This window comes from Meleagris gallopavo, chromosome 5, assembly GCF_905368555.1.
Source record: "Meleagris gallopavo chromosome 5, MGAL_WU_HG_1.1, whole genome shotgun sequence".
In the NCBI taxonomy this organism is placed as follows: domain Eukaryota; kingdom Metazoa; phylum Chordata; class Aves; order Galliformes; family Phasianidae; genus Meleagris; species Meleagris gallopavo.
The window spans coordinates 56,112,079-56,133,728 of NC_139408.1; the positions used below are offsets into that span (position 1 = coordinate 56,112,079).

At 46.3% G+C, this 21,650-nt stretch overlaps 1 protein-coding gene across 1 annotated transcript; it reads left to right on the forward strand.

Moving 5' to 3' along the window:
• Nucleotides 1-3,454: 3,454 nt before the first annotated feature.
• Nucleotides 3,455-20,979, forward strand: GCH1 (GTP cyclohydrolase 1). Its single transcript, XM_085225892.1, has 6 exons — nucleotides 3,455-3,858; nucleotides 12,937-13,046; nucleotides 15,226-15,281; nucleotides 18,052-18,083; nucleotides 19,230-19,314; nucleotides 20,190-20,979. Exons 1-6 carry the CDS (start codon nucleotides 3,555-3,557, stop codon nucleotides 20,314-20,316), a joined length of 714 nt encoding a protein of 237 aa, XP_085082018.1. The 5' UTR covers nucleotides 3,455-3,554; the 3' UTR covers nucleotides 20,317-20,979.
• Nucleotides 20,980-21,650: the final 671 nt, after the last annotated feature.

Sequence of the window (21,650 nt, forward strand, 5' to 3'; positions counted from 1 at the left end):
TGTACTTACATAGAGGGACTGTATTGACACAGCAGAAAATCCAGAAAAGTAGTGGGATATTCCAACAGTCGTCTGCATGCTTTGGGAAGAAATGATGCTATCGATGACTGTACAGGATGAATATTTTAGGCAGTGAGGCATATTTCAGCTTTTGGGTTGACTGAAGAAAAACAGGATAGCAGTGGTAAGAAAAATATCCTGATAGAAAATCACTGTGGGCTTAGTGAACTGTGTAATGTTGTTTTTCTGCTGGACTAGGTAATTGTGACGAGCCCTCATCATGGTCCTGGGAGATGGGGTGAGTGGGAATGGGTAACGTTTCTTTTTTTCTTACTATTCAAGCTGAGCTACCTGCCCAGTGTCCTTTTATGCAGGCCAAAATACAAGAAGAAATTAAGTCTCAATCTGGAGTGATTAAGCTCCTAAGGGCTCCCTCATGAAGGCTGCATCGTGTACTTGTGCAATGCATTTATTCCTTGGGTTCAGGACATTGAAGTCCTTTGCAGGCTCAAAAGGTGAGCTGAAAAATCAGGTAGATGAGAAAAGAGCCTGGAACTGGCTTAGAAATGTACTCTGTCCCCCAAATTATGATGGGAAAAAAAAAAAATAAATTAGTAACTTAGATGGAAATCCCTCTTTGAAAAGCAGAATGTTCAGATTGGATGATTTTGGGAATATCTGGGCATGTATCAGTAAGTGAAATATTTCTACCTTATTCCTCCTGAGCAAGATGCTGACTGGTAGCTTCTGATGCAGTGGCATTGCTTTGGGGAAAAAAAAGAGTGCTGCTAGTGAAAGAGAAACAGAACTGAGCTGGTCTGTAGATCCACCTGTTGGGTCTGTGTCTGTTTGCTGTCTCACATCTTGAAATTGCACAAATCCAGCACAGTTCCTGCTCTGCAATGGAAGCAGGTAGGTACAGCTGGTCCCACAAAGCATCCAAAGTCCTTTTGGCTCCTGTAGGAGGGAGGAAACTTCTAAAGTAAACTTGCAGAAAAGTTTTCTGGCTGGTTTCAGAGAGCTGGATCTCTGCAATCGCGTGGCTCTTCTGAACAAACAAAAAATGCCAAAGGTCTGTTTTGAGGGAGACTCCTGGATTTAGTGGATGAATTCATGGAAATAACTGAGAGGACGTCAGATTCCATTTGCAAGTCCCCAGTTCCTGTTTGCTTTTCTCCTGGCTTAATTTTTGCTTTATATTTTTTGTGGGTTTCATCAGACCCAATGTCTACAGCCTGGGGGCCACAGTCTGAATCTCACTGCTGTGCACGGGGCTGGAAAGCAGCAGCAGAACTGCTTCCTACATCACAGCTGGGATCTCAGAGGTAGGGGGCTGGAGATGGTGGTGTGCCCTTCTTACAGTCCTCCACTTTGCAAAATGGTGGAGAGGTGCAAAAAGGAACAGCATTTTAACCCTGGTGTTTAATTACTAAGCACTGCTGCTGGCCCCAGCACCAAAATTAGCAGCCAGCAGCAGCACCTGCCTTGCTTCCAGGCTCCAGCTCTTCATCAGAGCTGCACTCCGCTCCATTGCCCAGCTGCAGGCAGAGCTGCAAATAACCTCCCAGTGCCAGGAGGCTTCCACCTGGCTGGGCAGTGCCAGGTGTTCACAGAACAATGAACCCAAACCCACCAGAAAACATGGAATGGATCTTTAAGGAAAACTTAAAACCTGACTAGCTGTTTTTCTTTCAAAATAGGACTTAATTCCCAGCTGTGGGGCTCCGTGCTCACCCCAAGCCTGCAGTGCAGCAATGGGAAGTGCTGCTGCATCTCAGCCTGCTCCCCTGCTACTGTCACAGCTCCTTTCCACATCCCAGGAGCACGAAGGGTCTCCTCTCCCTCATTCTGCTTCTGACTGCTGCGTTCTTCCATTTCATCGCGTTATTTGACCTTCAAGACGATCCCCATGCCAAAACCTGCTGTCTTGCTTTGCACGTGGGGTTTCTGTTGTACATCAACGGAGTCGACTCGTGCGACACGTCCAGCCTTGCAGGAAAGATACAACTGCCAAAAACCAGCAAAAAAGACTCACAGCAGAGGGTGCAGCCTGCAGGCCTTTCAAAGCAGTGAGCATCCACCTGAGCTCTGCAGCTGGAGAGCGTGGCAAGCCCTTTATCTCTGGAAAAGATCTATAAATGGACGACTTGGCGTGCTGGAGCATTGCAGACCTGTTTGATTTCAGAGGGAGTGCCAGGCTCACAGGAAGCCAGACATTTATTCTGAGAAAAGAACACTTGTACTGTAAAGCAATAAGATTTGTATTCACCTCCCAAGGAATATTTTCTTTGACTTTCCAAGCTCTGTAATATAATTCTGCTACAAAGGAAAACAATGGCCCAACTCATTCATTTACTTAAAGGCAGGCACGACGCTGATCTTTACCTGGGCTGTGAAGAGCCACTTGATGCAGGACTTGAGTGGACAAAAATGGCCAGGAAATGGGGGTGAACAATTTCAAGTGCTGTGTTGCCAGAGAGCAGCCTGCTCTGCGGATGGCTTTATTGATCCCGGGGTAATAATGCTGGGAAGCAATGGAGTGGAGAGATGCATGAGCACAGCGAGCTCCACTTGTGAAGCTGAAGCTGTCCGTGGTTCAGAATTGGGATGGAGAGCTCTGCAGGGCTGTGCTGGGGCCACGCTCTGGCTCAATGCTAATGGTCCTATTGATCTGCATTGCTCTCCTGCCTGAGCTCTTAGCAAGACATCAGGCCGACACAAATCGCTGCGGATGGGTTGAGGAGGAGGAATTTGTCAGCTCAGAGTTTAAGTGCTGAGCTCAGTGCCCAGTGCTCCTACTTGAGTCAATGGGAGAAAAATACAGCGTGTGATTTAATTCTGCCATTTAACGGCTGTCAGTGCAGAAATTGTATTTCAGAAATGTCTTTTAGAAGGCTTCACTTGACCTGGAGAAGACTGCCCAGGCCCTTCCTCAGCCGTTCTGGCACAGCAGTGGTTCACTTAAGGAGTTCTTAGTGGTCTTCATTGCCAAGTTGGCAATGGGGTTAATTAATAGAGAATTGTTGATCAAATCTTAGCCTAGGGAGTACCAAGGAACATAGGTACCTTTGGAACCCCCTTTGGTCCCAACGACCAAACCCAGCAGCACATCCCCATTGAATGCAGGGCTGCAGGTGGGAGCACAGAAACACCAGCACACGGAATGATCCCATATGATGGGAACATACTGATGAATGTGTAATTGCCTGTTGAATGAATGACGTATTTCCATCACGGAAAAGCGCTGTTTGACATATCCCAAGGACCCCTGAAGGCAGCGGCCACGTCGTTTTCCCCTTTCCCCCCATCCTTCCTGTTGCAGCTCCATGCTCCCCACGGGCGGTTTGCGGGTGGTTCGGCCCGCGCCTCGAACCCGGATCCCGGCGACTGGCTGAGCGGTGACGTAAGAGCGGCGCCAGCCAACGGGAGCGGCGCGGGCGGTATAAAGCGGGCCGCTGCGCTCAGTCAGGCGGGAGTGTGGTAGGGCTGCGGGAGGGGTGCGCGGGAGCGGGGTTTGCTTGGCGCTCTCAGCCGGGCCGGCTCTGCCGGCGCCTATGGCGGCGGCACGGAGCTGCAACGGGTACGCGCGGCGGGAGGGACCGCCCTCCCCTACGCTGGGCACCGAGAAGCCGCGTGTGTCCGCCGCCGCCAGCGGCGGCAGCGGGGACGGGTGGCGGGGCGAGCGGCCCCGCAGCGAGGAGGACAACGAGCTGAGCCTGCCCAGCCTGGCGGCCGCGTACACCACCATCCTGAGGGCGCTGGGCGAGGATCCCGAGCGGCAGGGGCTGCTGAAGACGCCCTGGAGGGCGGCTACCGCCATGCAATTCTTCACCAAGGGCTACCAGGAAACCATCGCGGGTAGGCACCTGGAGGGGGGGGTTCACCTCGCCTTCCTTCCTCTTAGCCGTGCCAGTAAGGGCTGCGCTCAGTAGTGCTGTAATACGGGGCTTGGGAAACGAGGGAGTTCCCCTGCGGTTCCCCTTCCGCTCCTTCTGACGCTGGTAGGTGAGTTTCGGTTGGAGGATGAGGGACGCGAGCGCTGAGCCGGGCGCTGCTCAACCCGGAGGCTGCCTTGCCGCTTCGCTTTCCCTTTTCGTTTCCCCGAAGCCCTTCTGCGTGTAACTCGCAGCGCTGACTCGCTGAGCAGTTCTTCCTGTTGCGAAGTCACGTCCTAAACTCGCCCTGGGAGCTGCTGCTCTGTCTCTAGGAGCGAGCCTGGTGTTCAGCTTCACGTCGGTGCTGGGTTGTCCTCTCGCTCGGTCTCGCCGCACGCCGTGTTTGGGATGGACCCTCATGGAGGTCGCGCACAACGACACTTTGTCTGCTCAGAGTCACAGAATGGCCCGGGTCGGAAGGGACCTCAAGGATGACGAATCTCCAACCCCCCCACCCCCGCCACCCTGCTCTGGGGCTGCACTTGTCTCCTTATTGCTCTGTAATACAGGAGGTCTCATGCCCAACCTGCCTGGTTCAAGCGGGGTTTTCTTCTTCTGAACGCATTTCCATGCTGAGAGGTTGTTATCTCTCAGCTCTTCTCTCAATATTGCTGCAGCTAAACCTGACAGATTCCTGTTAATTTACCCTAAACTTTTGCTCTGCTGGATAATGAGGGATGCTGTTCATCTGTCCCAATCTCAACGTGTGTTTCTTAGAGCAGAGTGGTTCTGGGTACCTCCTCCTGAACGGCCGTCCTTGGTGGCACTGGAACAGGTTGCCCAAGGAAGCTGTGGATGCCCCATCCCTGCAGGCATTCAAGGCCAGGCTGGATGTGGCTCTGGGCAGCCTGGGCTGCTGGTTGGTGACCTGCACATAGCAGGGGGTTGGAACTGGATCAGCACTGTGCTCCTTTGCAACCCAGGCCATTCTAGGATGATTCTATACACTGTTTCTATCCACCTGTTACTCTCTCTGTTAGGTACTGTGCTCATGGGTTGCTTTTTGTTTTGCTACTTTTCTAGGAAATAAGAGGAAGCTGTGATGCAGGCATCCTTTCCTGTGCTGGGTGGGTTGTCTCTTGTGCTTCTGGTCTTCCTGCTCTTAGTAGTGAAATGAGAGGGGAGGAAAAACTGTAGCCGAAGGACAGTTTGTTACCAGCCAGCAAAATATATGGTGGTTGGAGTTGTGAATTGGTGTGGAGTTCAGTTCTGCATGGGGGGTCCTAAGTGCATTGTGAAACACAGAGCTGAAAATCAGACAGGCTGAAGCAGGGAATGCAGTACAGCTACAGGTCTCGAAGTCAGCCTTCTGCTTGGGTAACCAAGGGAGGGTTGGGGGGGGGGGGGAAAGCAACTTTAATTTTACTTTTCCATATGGTACAAAAACACAAAATGGTGTAATGTATTTCCAAGCTGTGAAATCTAGGGGAGGCTGGACAGGGGGCAGTGAAAAGTACACCAGAGGAGATCTGCAGTGTTTGGTGTTTCTGACTCGAACTTCTCCGACAGTAAGCAAGAACAGAGTTATGTGGTTGGTCACAGCTCAGCTGCCTGCTGTTTGTTAATGAATGGTGTCTCGCTTTGATTTGCCACTGAGTGTTTCTGAGTGCAGTCGGGGTGCTGGAAGCTGTCGTACTTCTTTATCCTTCCATAAATAAATCTTGTGTTGTAGGGAGGATTACGTCTGAGTTCTGCCCTTCCTCTCTGTTCAGGTTTCTGTGAGTAGCAGAAAAAACTGACGTAGCTTCTGTTGCAGGTGTATTTCCTAGCTTGACAGCGCAGAGTAACAACGTTCCTGCTTTACATTTATTCATCCTTATCTGTCTTCTGCAGCTGGTCAATATTGCATTTCAGAGCCATCAGTAGAGTTGATTTGCTGAATATCTAAACCCAGCTTTCAGTCTTCTTTCTAGATGTGTTCTCCCTTTCATAGAATCGTAGAATGGCCTGGGTTGAAAAGGACCATAATGATCATCTACTTTCAACCCCCTGCTGTGTGCATTAATCCTGGCTGTTTCTAAAGCCCCTGTCCTTAGCTCTCACCTTGACAAAATGTGTTCAAATTAATGCATTGATCTCATTTTATGGTGGAGGCCATCAAACTTTTATTGGAGGAGCATGGATACCCCTGGGGGTTTCAGGTAAAATCCATCTGGGGAGCAGATCTAAGGATGCTAGCAGTTTACTTTTGAGTTTGTGTATATTAGTAGCCATTGTAAGATACCAAAAGTTTTACTTCTTCATTTCGCTCAGTGCTTCTGCATGACCACACAAGAACATTTTCTTTCCCTGAGCCAGGGTCAGACTTATTGGCTTGTTCATTCTGGAAGCAGATGACAACAAAACAGAAACATGTTCTTTTGATTAATCAAGGTAATCTGAGCTGTAATAGCTGGCTGGCAGCCTTCAGCATCCTTGTAGTTGTTCGGGCAATCTTCTATCAAACACACAAAGGCAGAATTTGGGGAGATCTGTCCCTCCTTCAATAAATGCTTAATGTTACGCTTGGAAGTGCTGTTCATTGGACTATGAATGCTACAAAGCATAAATGTGTGCATAGGGCATCCTGCTCTAGTATTAAATGTGAAGGTTGGTGGCCCTGCATGCCACAGGGAGATAGGAGCTTTGTGATCCTTGAGGTCCCTTCCAAGTCGAGCTGTTCTATGATACACAGTAAATGGGTGAATATATGGAAATCAGAACTGCAGACCAACTTGCAACTGAAGTCTTCAATTGCAATCTTGTGAGTTTCAGAAACAGCACACATCAGAGATGCTAGTCTGAAAACAAAACACTGTACAGCAGATCCTGTTCCTTTACAGTCCTGCAGGAAACATCAGACAAAGCTGAACAGGCTCCCTGCATCTACAGGGGGCAGTTGACTTGTCTTCATTGTATGTAAGCACTTCAAGCTAAGAGGCATGTTTGCTAAATAGTTGCTGGTGTAAATAAAAGCTGCAAGACCTCTCCAGTTGGTGTGCAGCTTTCAATCAAGTTAGGAGGTTCAGCTGTCCTTTCGGTGTGTTGAACCTTGTTAAAATCATACAGTCAGAGGATGGTTTGGGTTGCTGGAGACACAAAAGCTTCTCCAGCCCCACCTCTGCCATGGGCTGGGTGTCCCCCATTAGCTCAATTTGGCTTTGTTGAACCTCATTAGATTCATGTAGGCCCACTTTTCAAGCCTGTCCAGGTCCCTCTGCATGGTGTCCTTTCCTTCTTTTGTGTCATCTGCACCACTCAGCTTGGTGTCATCAATAAACTTGCTGAGAGTGTCTTCAGTCCCATCATCTGTGTCATTGATAAAGGTGTTGAAGTGTGCCAATCCCAAGACCCTGGGATACACCACTCATGATCAGCCTTTATCTGAACGTAGAGCCCCTGGCCACGGCCCTGTGGCTGCAATGATCCAAGCAATTCTTTACTCACCATACAGCCCTCCCTTCCAATCCATGTCTCTCCAACTTAGAGATGAGGTTATGATGTGGGACTGTATCAAACGCCTTGCAGAAGTCCAGATAGATGACATCAGTTGTCCTCCCTTTGTCCATTGGTGCCATCACTCCATCGTTGAGCACCACCAGATGGGTCAGGTGAGGTCTAATACCAGTAGATTTAACACCTGCTGAGACTGTGTGTGTCTGCATAGAAATAGGCAGTGCTTTAAACAAACAAGGCTGTTTGACCAGCAGCACTGCCCTTTGCTGAGAGCTGAGGAGTTGCTTCAGTGGTTTGTTGCTGGAAGCAAAGCACTGCTGGTTCTCTTACTTTCCACTGGTACTACAGCCTAATGTATGAACATAAATATCAGCAGTATGGCTGTGGTTTGTTTCTTTGAACTGAAGGCTGAGGAGGAGGGATTGTCCAGGGTAAGATGTTGGGGTGCTTCTCAACCCCCAGCCCTGGTGCTGAAGGCAGTGAGAATTCTGTGCTCCAGCACTGGGCCTTCTCAGGGTGACCTCCCTGACCATTAGTAGTCAAGCAACACCAAATTTCATACTCTTATATTTTTCCCCCAGAGTTTATTGACTATCTTAACCTCTTGGATCTTAAGCTACTAAAGACTTCTGATCTTTTCATGTTACTTTTTCAAAGCGTTGTTATGTCATCTGTGATCTTCATTTGTTTCGTTTTCAGAAAGAAACGAGGTGTTGAAATCCAGATACGTATTAATGAACATCTCCGCAGCCCTGATTTCCCTCTTTTTAAGAAATATATTGGCAAAAAACAACTTCCAGACCTTATCTTAGCTTCATCTGAGAGTCTGCCGTGACTCATATGAATAGACTTCAGTCTCTCTCTGCAACGTGGAGAGCCTCTTTGTAAGAGGGTGAATGAATCCATAAAGTTGATGGCTAGAATTAGCGGAGCAGTCCTGGTGCTTTTTCTCCTTATTTAATTCTTCAACGTGAGTTGTAAAAGAGCTGGACCAGATGTGTAATTTCTGGCAGCTGAAGAATTAAGTTTTGCTTCCAAAAAGAACGTTCCTTTCTGAGGCAGAATGTCTGTTTCCAGTCCTCTGGTGTGACAGTGATGGAATCGGAAATGTTAGTCATAAACTTGTAAATCCTTTTTTCTGATGCTTTGCTTCCTTCCTGTTGGGAAGGTACACGGTGGCAAGGAAGCCACGTGGTGCTAATGCCTATTTAATTATTCTCTGCAGCGTTGGAACTCTTATTGCCAGCTAAAATAGCCTCATTACAGCTTAGGTTGGGTCTCTTCCTAGAGCTGTTCAAGAGTTCTTAAAGCAGATGGTGATTCTGTTGGGAATTGGCATACCCAGTCCACCCTCTGCCTTAGCAACCTGAAGTCATTAACTTTCTGCAGGAGTACAAACTCTCTTTATATGAATGAGTTTTCTAGCCTGATTTTCCTCCTTTTATGCATAATAAATTCCTGGTACCTTTCAGGACTGAAAAACTGCAATAATTTTCTTGTGTTTCTTGGCTGGAATGTTCTCTCTAGCTGCAATTCTTGTGTAGTATCGATGCATGAATACATACAGTCAGTTTTGACTCTCAATCTTACCATTTAGCAACAACTGAAAGATTTTATAGCAATTTTCTTCTTGGCTTCCTTACCATGCCTTCATCTATTAGCTCAGGTCTTCTGCTCTGTCAATTCCATCTTTTCTCAGATTGAGTGGAAGTGCCCAATAAAGCCAGCCAAATTATCTGCTGTTGAGCCTCAGCTGGTTCCATCTCAACGAACCCATTGTCTCTGGGCTCTTTGGAGCATCCTCCACCTCTACCATGTGAGTGAGGGCAGTCTGGAGCCTTGCAGAGGGAGAACTTTGTGCTTATGGCTACCAGGATGGCTGAGCTCAAGGAGCTGGGTTGCTATATCTCAGTGAGCAATGCTTAGCTTGGCTTCCTCCTTGGAGTGAAGCAACTCAGCTCATAGCGAGAGCATCCTACAACCATCTCAGGCTCTTATCTGAAAGATCTAGCCAAGGCCAGGCATCTGAAATGCTGCAGTGCTGCTCTACAGAGGGCTGTCATCCTCCATTCCCCTCACGGAGCCAGCTGCTGGGTGGGCTCCATCTTCTTTGGTTGCCAGAGGTGCGTTTGCTTTCCCGTGTCACATTAAAGCTATGCAAATAGTTTCTATAGCAACAGGTCTTTTTGCTGAGCTCTGACGCAAAGTCCTGAAAGGTCTTTCTCATTCTGTCTTTATCCGGTTATGATTTTTTTTTTTAATCAACTCTTGAGGAAGATAAAGGGGGAAATTAATTCTGATCTGTTTCAGGAGTTGCAGCAGGAATGACTGTTTAGTCTTTAACAGCCCAATGAAGTTTCTATATCAGAACATGAGATCTGGGCTGGCGGATGTATCAACTGGAATAACTGTCCCTAACTCTGTGCTTGTTCTTGTTCACTTCCTTCAGCTGTGTATTTTTATCCAAACCTTTGCATTCCCTTAACGTGATGCACGTGGGCTTAAGCAACAAGTTCATTCAGCCTTTCTTGGGTGGCAGAGAATGGAAGTAGTGATGTTTGCAGGCTCCTTTGGTGCATTGATAGGGTTTGGTGGCAGCACTGAGCACAGCTGTGACTAATGAAAGCAGGGTGAATTGAGGGAAAGTATCATCCCAAAGGGCCGAGAGACTGTGGATGGATGTGCCAGCCTCCTTGTAAGCAGAGGGGGTGCAAATCTTGTCCTTTTCTTGATATGGAGGATTACACGGGTGGCACTTGGAGGGAGTTTTCCTTGTTGAATTAAGGCACAGCAGGATGCAGTCCAGCATCTTGGCTCAGCTACCTTTACCTGACTTGTCTGACGCCACTCAGGGCTTGGATTCGAAAGGATGTGTGTGTATGGGAGGTGCTGAGACAGACACAGACTTTGAACTGTGCTTATTTTTCAGGAGAAGCAGCTTGTAAAGTGAGCTGGAAGGACTCAAGCAGGACAGGGGTGACTGGAGCTCTACTCTTACAGCACAGTCAGGTGCTGGCCTTCTGTCTCACCTCTTGTTTTGCCTTTGTCTCCCTGGTATCACCTGGCAGTGGTGAAGGGGTAGCAGAGGGGTTAACACAAAGCTTTTTTCTTCCTTTGTGGGTTCTGGCCCTCCTCCTCAAGGTGCTGGCTGTTCCAATTGACACAGCTTGCTGTGGGCACAACTGGAGAAGTTTTGCAGCCGAGCAGCTCCTTCCTTCTTCAATTTTTCACAAGGGTAGATAATGGCAGGGCAAGGGTTTGAAGTTGAAGGAGGGCAGATTTCAGGTGGTTGTGAGGGAGAAGTTGTTTGCTGTGAGAGTGATGAGGTGCTGGAAGAGCTGCCCAGAGAGGCTGTGGATGCCCCGTCCATCCCTGGAGGTGTTCAAGGCCAGGTTGGATGGGGCCCTGGGCAGCCTGGGCTGCTCTGAAATGTGGAGGTTGGTGGCCCTGCCTGTGGTGGGGGGTTGGAGCTTCGTGATCCTTGAGGTCCCTTCAACCCTGGCCATTCTGTGATTCTGGTAACTGATCTTGGCCCCTTGGATGACGTCTCTAAGGATCCACTTATATATATATATATATATATATATATATATATATATATATATATATATATATATATATATATATCATCAATGAGTTTGTATGTGCATACATTTATGTGTGTGTATATTAATACCAGACTTTTCCATGTCAAATTACCTTCTGCTGTGTGACACAACGCTGTCGCACATTATGGTGGCTCTTAACGAGGACGTGAACATTTCTGATTGTCCTGAACATTCTGCTCCACAACTGTGCTGACGTAAATCCATATCTAACATCAGGCCCCGATGCGCTGCTGGCAGTGCTGGTGTGAGCCAAGCTGGTGGTCTAATAACAGCACCAGTTGCTCTGGAGATGCTTCTGGGATCTGTTTGGATTTTGTTTTATCAGTGCTGGGCATAGCAGCAGGTTTTGTGAAACCACTGTTTGCCTTTTTGCTGTGGAAATGGCACATCTGTGGAGCGCGGGGTGAGTGCTGAGAGCCTGCATTACTGCTCTGGCTTCTCTTTATTGTCCTCCAAGCCTGCTCTCTTCCAAATTCTGTCTCTTTCTGGCTGCATTCATAGTAATACAACAGCATGATGCTTCCCACGTAATCAAAAACCTTTCCAACAGTGTCTGGTGTAAACTGGGCAGTAAAATTTGATGCACGAAATCACGTGCCTTTATGAAAATTTTTCCTGGCCTCTTTTCGTGCCCTCTGTCCCTGCTCAGAAACCTTCTGGGCTTCAGCCCTGCTGTTCTGCAGGTCTCCAGCCCTTCTTGGGAAGGACGTGCATAGCAGGCAGAACATCTTGCGCACAGTTTCCAGGGTTACCTGTGTAGTGCTGATAGCAAGCAGGAAATTAAAATGCTCCGTGATGATGATACGTATCGACAACAGATGGTGGCCATTAGGTGTGTGTGCATGTCAGGGGAAGGCATAAAGGCATAGAGCCAAACAGAGTGACTCCTTGTTCCCTTACTGCCATGGTGGGTCTTACTCTGGTTCTTGGAAATGACTCCAAGTGTGTGTAGCTTCAAGCTAACTTCTTTGCAGAGCTCCTTGTGCTGATTGTCAGCCCTTCTGTCCCTTCCCTCGCTCCGTTTTTCTCTCTGTTTTCTCTTCTATACGGCTGTTGTCTCTTGTCTCCTAAAAGGCTCCCTTACCTTGGGGCTGTTCTACTTTGAACCTCTCCAAACACGGTCTGGCTTACTGTAGCCTTTCTTTGTGGAGACCACAGTAATCTGCTGTAACCTGAACTGAAGGATTCTGGGGGACTTTAACACTGGGGGGCTGCTAAATCTGGAAAACCAACTGAGGATCTGTTGTGCTGAGCTCTGGGACTAGCAAAGTCTCATGCTACATGTTCCTTTCCTTACTGAGCCAGCTCTTCCTCTTCGTGGGTTTCTCCATATTAATTCTCCATTAAACATGAGATGCAGAATTCAGATGGGGTATACAACTGCATGCTCTCAGTGCAGAACAGCAAATATCCCCCTGATGTTTGGCTACAGATCTTTCTGACTGCTGCATATGCCTGAACATCTGCTGCCTGGTGTGCTTCAGGGTGAGATGCAAAGCTATCGTTTGGACGTGGACTGGAGGATAGCAATGCTGGTGTTGGAGCTGCAGAAATCACTGTGATGCCATAGCTTTTCTCAAACCCGAGGCTCAGCTTTGCTTGTGGTATGTGCAAGCACAATGGAAGCCCATGTAGAGGTGTGCTCTGCTCCTCGTTGCTGGCTTGATGAGCTGTAGTTTTAATTGATATTAGATGCTAGAAGTTACACAAAGGCTGGATTTGTTCTAACCTGGGCACAAACTGTTATTCAAATAGAACACTGTAGACTGACTTTTGACACAGTGTACATGTAGCTGCGATTGTATCCAAACCAAAGTGTGCTGGTGATGCTACTCCTTGCTTCCCATAGCTTAGCCCTAAAATCTATACTTTTGAGCCACAAATCTGCTGAGATACTGGCTGGAAGAACCTTCCATGCTCGTGCATGTATTTCTCTTAATGCAAATGTTTAATTTCAGATGTTCTGAACGATGCCATCTTTGACGAAGACCACGATGAGATGGTAATTGTGAAGGACATAGACATGTTCTCATTGTGTGAGCATCACCTCGTTCCATTTGTTGGAAAGGTAACTCTTCCTCGTCAAACAAACGTGGGAATACATGATAAAAGACACATGTAAAAGACTTTGTAGCTATAACTACAAAGCTTTTAAAGCTGTAAGTATTTACTGCTTACGGCTATGATTCTAAAAGTTAATCTCCAGAGAAAACAAATAAGAAAGACCTCCTTAATGTGAGTTTTATTTGGATTTAAAGCTCTATGCTCAACCTTTCCTAGTCTAACTAATCTAATGGTTTCTGACATTTCACATTAAAGCTCTTCTTTGTGAAGCAGCAGCAAGCCTCGAGGGCAGACATCTTGATATTAAACCAGCTCACCCTGCACGCTGCCTCCGTCACGGATTTAGTTGCTGGCTCAGAGCTATCCAGTGCCTCTGTGAATGGAACAAACTTCTGATTAGCAGCCCTCTATTAAATGGGCTAGCAGGAGGCTGCGTGGCTCGGGACTCCCATGAACAGAGCTGGTGTTTCAGATGGTGGTACCAACAACTTAATGCTGCCCCCGGATCCCCACCACCAACAAAAACAACGTCTGTGAACTTGAGTAGTTCAGTGTTGGTAATTCTGAAAACCTCAGCCTCTTCACTCTTGTAAGAGCACAGAAGGGTGGACCTTCTGATCCATCTGTTCTCCATTGAGTGCTCCCGGGACAGAGGAGCAAGTGCTGTTGTAATCTGTAAAATTTGATCAGTACCACAAAATGTTCCAAGTAAACTGTCCCCCAAAAATGAAACACCAGACAGAAACCAACTGTTTATTGAGTCAACTCATTTTCCTCTGCTTTCTTCTCTTACTGTTAGCATTTTCTACCAGAGAACAAAATAACTTCTGTTTCTGTGAAAGCTTTATATTTCGCCTGTTATTCTTGGTTACTCAGTCTGTGTGTGTTCATTTCATTACTTCTGTGGCAATACCTGCATTCTTTTTACATCTAGCAGTTTAGCCTGAGTGCTTTGGAGAAATCTCACAAGCACTGAGTCGGTCCTGCTCATATACTGGCCTGCTAAATGCCTGGGTACACCTCTAAATGTTCTCAGCCTAACCATTCTCCTGCTGGGTCCATCAAACAGGCTGCAAATACCCATCAGCAGATCTTGTATTTGCAGCTCTATGTTGAATAAAATCCAGAAATTCACACACACACACACACACACACACAAATCACTCTGAGGGGAACAAGATTCAGCATTTATTTCTATGTCTCTTACTTTATCTGAAATGTTTCGTGTCTTTTCAGGTGTCAGTGGGTTGATTACCCAACAGAAGTGATAGGAATGAGCGAGTTAGCCAGGTAATTAGGTGTGCTGTGATACCTCTACCTGCAGGTACAGCAAAACAGGACTCTGAGGTGGGGCCTCCAGGCAAAGCACTAAGGCAGAATCCTACACTAATACTCCCCTACCTTATCTTGGCTAATTTTTCAAGTCTCTGATACAGTGACATAGGTGCTGGTTTGTAATCTGTTACTAGTGTAAGCCCACTTGATTTCAGCAGCCTTCTAACAGGAGGCTGAATGCCATTCCTTCTCCCTTCGGATCTGAGCACTTTTCTACTCCATAACTCATTTCAGCCCAGTGCAGTTACATGTTCCTGATGAGTGTTCAGTCAGTCCGTGGTCAAGCAGGACAGAAGCTGGCTGATTCATACAGTGGTCTATGGTACTACTGGTAGCACGTGAGTTGGCATTAAAGCAGTAATAGCAGAGAAACAGCAGTAAGTGCAGCCTGGTTTTGGTGGCAAAGTACTTCTTGCCATCAGATCCTTTACTGGAATTACAGTCCTTCTCCCTCCCTTTATCCACTTTAGGACTTGAAAGAAAAGCATGGCTATGTCAGATGGACAGTGCTACGCTGAGTAGTAATAAGTACTGCTTTTTGTGCCTAAAGGCAGCAGTACTCTGTGGCATTCCTGAGACTTGGAACATAAGCCGTGACTCTTGGAGAACTGTGATTTTCCTCTCCTGCCTCACAACACTCAACTTATCCTGCACCAGGACGCTGACCTCACGAGGCATTACAGCCTTTGATAGCTCCACACAGTTAATTTTTCAGGCTTGTTCCTCTCACATGCTAAGATTTCTGGGCTGTTCACACTACTGGGACATATGCACATCTCACTCTCTATGCATGAGTTTCATACACGTTTGGTTTTCATTCTGCTAATGGCTTGTTCTCCTCTGTCTAGGTACATATTGGCTATCTTCCTAACAAACAAGTACTTGGCCTCAGCAAGCTCGCTAGGTAAGTGTTGATGTAATGAAAGTGATGCTAATTTGTAAAAAGGATTCCACGCTGTGCTAACTGTGTTAATCCTGCTAATCTTGTCCCCCTCTGAAGCTCAGCACACTTTGTGTCCTGGATTTGGATTTAGACCAATCCTCAGCATTACACATTTGTGTGTGTGTGTGTGGAGAGGACAGATGAGTCTAAGAGCTCTGTGTTAATTAATATCACAGTTGATTGGAATAGAGCCGTAACACTTCTGTATGTCCATCCGTCCAAAACATTGGTGTTGAAAGAGAACCCAGAAGCAAGAACAAGTGGAGAGTCTTGGCTGTGTCCTAAGGCAGATCAGCCTGCACGGTGGGGATCTCTAGCAGCTAAAGATCTGCGTGTATATGGACTGATAAGAGCAGGGATCTCAACGTGCAAATGAACGCACCATCTGGATCTGAATCCAAAGCTTTCATCTGATAAATCTGACATTTCTTTCTTTCTCCTAAGGCTTGCTGAGAAAGTCATGGGGTAGACTTTTTTGCTAAGGCTCCGCTTTAGAAAGAAAGCAATTAAGATATGCTTGAGAAATCCACTTGTTATGTAAAATATTATTTTCCTTGGCAAGTGCCCTTGGATCAGCTGTTGCTGAGGTGTGTTATAAGGTGACAATTTCATGGGGATGGTAGATCCCTCACCTGGGCAGATGATTGGGCACCTGAGTGGAAGGATGTCTTGCAGCAAATGAACCTGAAAACAGTGGCTGTACTCCAGAAAAACCACGTAGGGCACACTTATACTTTCCTGATACATCTGTTAATCTTTCTGTAGTTCCAATCACACTAAGGAGAATTAGCCTAGTAATTCTGCATGCCTGTGAGTTTTCTTAGTGGGTAAGAGATGTGTGGTGCGTGACACTGCAGTGCTTTAAAATCAGCCATCTCTGTTCTGTGCTCTGCTTGCACAGCAGTGAGTTTGGGCTGGAAGCAGAAGGGCCCTGGGAGGTCACGTTTTGAACCTCGTATTACAGGGCAACCAGCTTCACATCTTCTAGCAGCGCTTGCAGGAGTGGAATTTGCTCTGATCAGAGACTGACACAGTTAAACACTCGAATTTTCGTGGTAGACATTTACTATGCCTGCACTTAGCTGCCTCCTGATATTGTAGGATGCGATTCCAATTGCCTCTGAATTTGCTGGTTTAAAACTGTCTCAAATGGTCCTTAATGCAAGTGGCAACATGGTGCTAGAAGAGTCCAGTTTTCCCACTATTTATTCTCAGTTTGAAATATGTTTGGATGTGTGCTGTCTTTCTGCACTGTTCTCTGAAGATTAAATATTGCCCTTTTTTTCTCTTTCAAGTGAGGGTAAAACTTCCATATCCTACAATAATGAAAAGATTAGATTCTTGTATAACCAAATCTTCTCTATCCTTGCTTGCTTTTCTGTACTCGCCATGAGGAGATCTGTAGGCCAAATAGTGCTTCCCTTTCTCGCCCTATATAATGCAACCAGTGTTCACACAAAGATTTGTGAGGCTGTTGGTACTGGAGACCTAATCTTTCATAATAGGATTAGTCTAATGTGGTGTGTTCCTGCCGTCGGGATGACCTGCATTCAGCAGACAAACATTTTTCCTTGGATTTTAAGCTCAGGTTTGATAACACCACCTCTGTTTTCACGCAGACATGCTTATAGGACTTCTCACACACAAAACAAACCCCAAGGACTGCGTTTCTAAATATCTAAATATTATGTTGCTTTGTTCAGAATAGCTATAACACGACCATTTCATTTCTGGAGGGGACTTTCTGCATATAATTCCCTCTCCAAAGCAGCAGGCAAGGCTCATTGTCAGAAATGTTTCTTGTAAGTGATGCCTCAGGCAGGGTCTGGTTTTTGTCTGCTCTGACCAGATGGGTATTGAATCTTTCTGGAGCAACTTTTAACATGGCCACTTGACGTGTAATTAAGCATTTGGTCTGCATGCATAAGGACTGCATGAATAACTCGCTGAGTCACAGAGCAGCCATGGACTTTTTTCCTTGAAATATGTGGGTGTCAGCACTGTGTTGATAGATGATCAAACCATCACTCGAATTGCTTTGCAGATGGCTTGCATTTGTGAAACCCTATTAGAGATGAGCACCAAGGTGAACCCTGCACTGAAATGTGAAGGATGGGTAGAGAGTATCTGTTTTATCATAGAATCATATGATGGCTTGTTTCGGAAGGGACCTCAAGGATCATCAAGCTCCAACTCCTCTGCTGCAGGCAGGGCCACCAACCTCCACGTCTAATAAAAACAGTTATTTTCCCACAGCTCTTAGTTAAATGTAGGAATCTAGAACATCTTCTGCTTAAGGCCAGTAGCCTTCTGGGAATCTCAGTATCCAAACATCCTTAAAACAGCATTTGGTAGGCAGTCTGTTAACTCAAGGATTAGCTTTCAGGGAGTCTTTGGCTGTGGATTCATTGCAAGTGTGTGATCCAGGTGGGTGGTAGAACAAATGCTTCAAAAGTAACAACCAAAGCAAAGAAGCTCTAAGGAGAAGTGATAGGTTTGCCCCTAAAATGGTGGGGGAGCAGGCAAGGGGTACCTGCCACTAGAACCAGCAATGTGGTAAGGGAATTCACTGAGCCATGCCAACCAGGGGCTGAGCAGAAGCATTGCTGGATGGATTTCCAGGAAGAACTTTGATCAATTGAGTGATCTGTTGGTAGTGGAAAGTTAATTGTGAAGATCAGACAATATTCGGGAAGGAATAACTAAAACAAATTGTCTTTTTCTCTTCTAGGATTGTGGAGATATACAGTAGAAGACTACAAGGTAAACAACTGGATCTTCTTTTTATTGCTTGTGCAGCCCTTCGCTTGGTGTAATTATAGGTGGGCTACAGCTGTTCAGATTTTAGAGAGTGAAGAAAAAACAATGCGTTCTTGAAGAGGTGTTTCTCATCTGTCTCCTTACTTAGCCTCTGCATTTCCCCTGAGGGGTAAAATGTGCCTATGAAAATGAATGTAGGCAGGAACTGATTCGTGGGATAAATGTAAGATACAGCTGCAAGGGATAACTGGAGCTGCCGGATGCTGCTGGAGGTGTGCTCTCCTCCAGATAATTGGGCATGCCTTCAAGGAGTGTTGTCTGAAGAGATGAACTGAGAGCTGCTGTATTAAGGAAGTTTGCTGCTCTGCAGAAGCAGAGGAAACTACAGAGCTGCTCCAAGGCTTTGGATCAGGTTCAGTCTGCTCTCACTGTCCTGTGGTTGAATTTGGCCTGTTTGTGGCAACAGAAGTCTTAGTGGCCGTTAGGTGTCAAACTGGTGAATAGCTGCAGGAAGTAAAGCTTTGGAGGACAATAGCCTCCCTTAATTTGCTCCTTAATTTTTTTTTAAAACTCTATATCCTTTTCTTAAAGTAAAGGGAAACTGTGAGTGTAGGGAGTGGATAGTGTAGCAGTAAAGTCAGTGAGTAAATATGTGAAAAAGTAAATAGAAGAACAGAGGAAAGCAAGAAAATCTAACTGTATAATTACCATAACTGCAAGTCACAGTAATACAAACTCCTGCACGTAATGGAAAATGACTCCCAGTATAAACAAGGAAATAAAATATTTATTCCAAGGTACAAAATATAAGCTAGGGTTTGGTATTAATAAAATTCATTTGGAGAGAGCAGAGCTTGGGCTAGGGACAAGGAGCAGAATTCTCGAATCCTAGAATGGCCTGGGTTGCAAAGGAGCACAGTGCTCATCCAGTTCCAACCCCCTGCTGTGTGCAGGTCACCAACCAGCAGCCCAGGCTGCCCAGAGCCACATCCAGCCTGGCCTTGAATGCCTGCAGGGATGGGGCATCCACAGCCTCCTTGGGCAGAAGGGACAGGCATGCTTAGAAGTGAGGATGCTTGCAGGGAATGATGATGCATTTAAGCTTGTCATTTTTAAGAGTGGTTCTTGAACTCCCTGTTGTCCTTTCAGTCCAGGAACGCCTTACCAAACAAATTGCAATAGCCATCACAGAAGCCTTACAGCCTGCTGGAGTTGGAGTGGTGATCGAAGCTACGTGAGTTACCCCGAGCTGCTCTGCAGCAGTGTATGGGCTGGGTGTGAACAGTTGTGTGCTGCAGAGCTGCTGTGTGTTGCCTCTACTCTTCTAAGCTGTCTGACACTTACCTGAGGCAGAGAGGAGGTAGGCAGGACTGATCTTTGCCATTCAGTGCAGGGGGTTGGAGCTGTTTGAAGTGTGGGCTTGCCTTAACCATTGCAGAAATATGACAACTGGGTCAGCTGTCCCATTTGCACAGGATCCCCAAGTGCAGCAGAGCTTGAGTCTAGCAACAAGCATGTTCTTGTGATGATCACATTGGAAAGGTGGGATTTTCCTAGGATCTACAGAGAGAAGAAAGCACTCAGAAGCTGAGAGCTTGACTTTCTTTGTCCCAGAGGACAGCTGATGTCCATTGGCCCTTCTAACAGTTTGCCATTCGTGGAATCACAGAATGGCCAGAGTTGGAAGGGACCTCAAGGATCACGAAGCTCCAACCCCCCACCACAGGCAGGGCCACCAACCTCCACATTTCAGAGCAGCCCAGGCTGCCCAGGGCCCCATCCAACCTGGCCTTGAACACCTCCAGGGATGGACGGGGCATCCACAGCCTCTCTGGGCAGCTGTTCCAGCACCTCACCACTCTCACAGCAAACAACTTCCCCCTCACATCCAACCTCAATCTTCCCTCCCTCAACTTCAAACCCTTTCCCCTTGTCCTGCTATTATCTACCTTTTCAAAGAGTTGACTCCCTTTCTAGATGTGGAAGTTTTGTTTTGGTTTTATTTTTCCACAGAGTTTAATGCGACCCTGTAAGAAACACTTGTCTTCATGGCACTTCTTATTTCTTCATAGTACATCTCATTTACTGACTTCCTCTCCTTTCTCCTAGGCATATGTGTATGGTAATGCGTGGGGTACAGAAAATGAACAGTAAAACTGTAACCAGCACAATGTTGGGGGTATTCCGGGAAGACCCAAAGACCCGTGAAGAGTTCTTGACACTCATCAGGAGCTGAAACTGTTATTCTCTAAATGCACTCTGGAGGTTGTTCTGTCCAGTGTCGCCGTCTGTTCTTACTTGTTCCTACGTCACACTCTTAAATTAAATCGTCGTGAGTTGTTGTCATAGTCTTTGTTCAGTAAAAGACTTGTGATGGCAAATGAAAAATGTAATGATGAGGTTGGCTGCTCCTGGATCTCCAATTGTGCTGATATTGCAGAACTACAGGCTACGAGTAGGGGGTTGAATGTGGTTCTTGACACCATGCAGAGTATACTGCTGTGAGGGGGAAAGTGTGCTTTGGGAATGAAATGGATATTTATGAAATAATAATGTTAGTGGGATAAACGTGGTGCAGCACAGGAAGCAAACGGCTGTGGATCCTTGTAGGACCACTTACATGCTGCCAGTACTGTAACTTTGGTGAGAAGGATGGTTCTGAATTGTCTCTGGGTCATTATTACAAGTCCTGCAGTGGCTTTTTCAGTGTCTGGATATGTCTGCTATACCTCTTTGAGATGTTACCTCTGGTGGTGTTTTATATTCTTGCTAGTATTAACTCTGTTTGTCGTACTTGAGAATTTAAAACACATTTTTCCTAACCTTTTAACATGCAGGGAATTCACTTCTAAATGATTTGGAACGCAATTTTATCTCAATATATAAAGGGTTTTATGCACCTTTCTCTCTGTGCCTCAGGATGTCTCACCACTTTAACTGTCAGTTTCGTACTATTTTTAAGCAAACTCTAATGGGGTTTTGGGAGGAAGACCCAGAATTTGTCTGCAAAGAGCTAAGATATCCAAAGAGGTATTTTTTCCTGCCTTTAAGTTTTCCCCCTTGGATTTCCACCAGTTAGACTGAGAAGCTAGATCTGGTTTGATCTCAAAATGAGGATTTCTCTTCAAGCATTCCAAGGTTTGCATCATGAACGTTGGACCAAAGGTGAGCACTGAAATCCTGAGCAGAGCACGTTGTGTTTCTGCCTGATGGCAGTTCATTCCGGGGCAAAGCAACCTGAAATTACAGCTTATTTCATAAGAGCAATTGAGAAAAGCATTTCCAGGGGCGTCAAAATGAATTAAACTGCAGTTTTCTGTCTATGTGGCAACCTCTGTATGTGGCAGCACTGGTATAAAAAGTTTCAGGCAGCTGAACTGGGCTGAACTTCTTATACTCCGTTACGATTTTAATGGGAGTTATGTAACTCTTAATTGGGAAAACATGATGTGCAAATGAAAACCACCCTCCTCAAACTAAGGACAGGAGACAAAACAAGGACAATGCCAGCTGTGGTGTGGGATGCCTGCAGTGCAGGTCCCCGTAGTCACCCTGGCTTTGCTGAATATG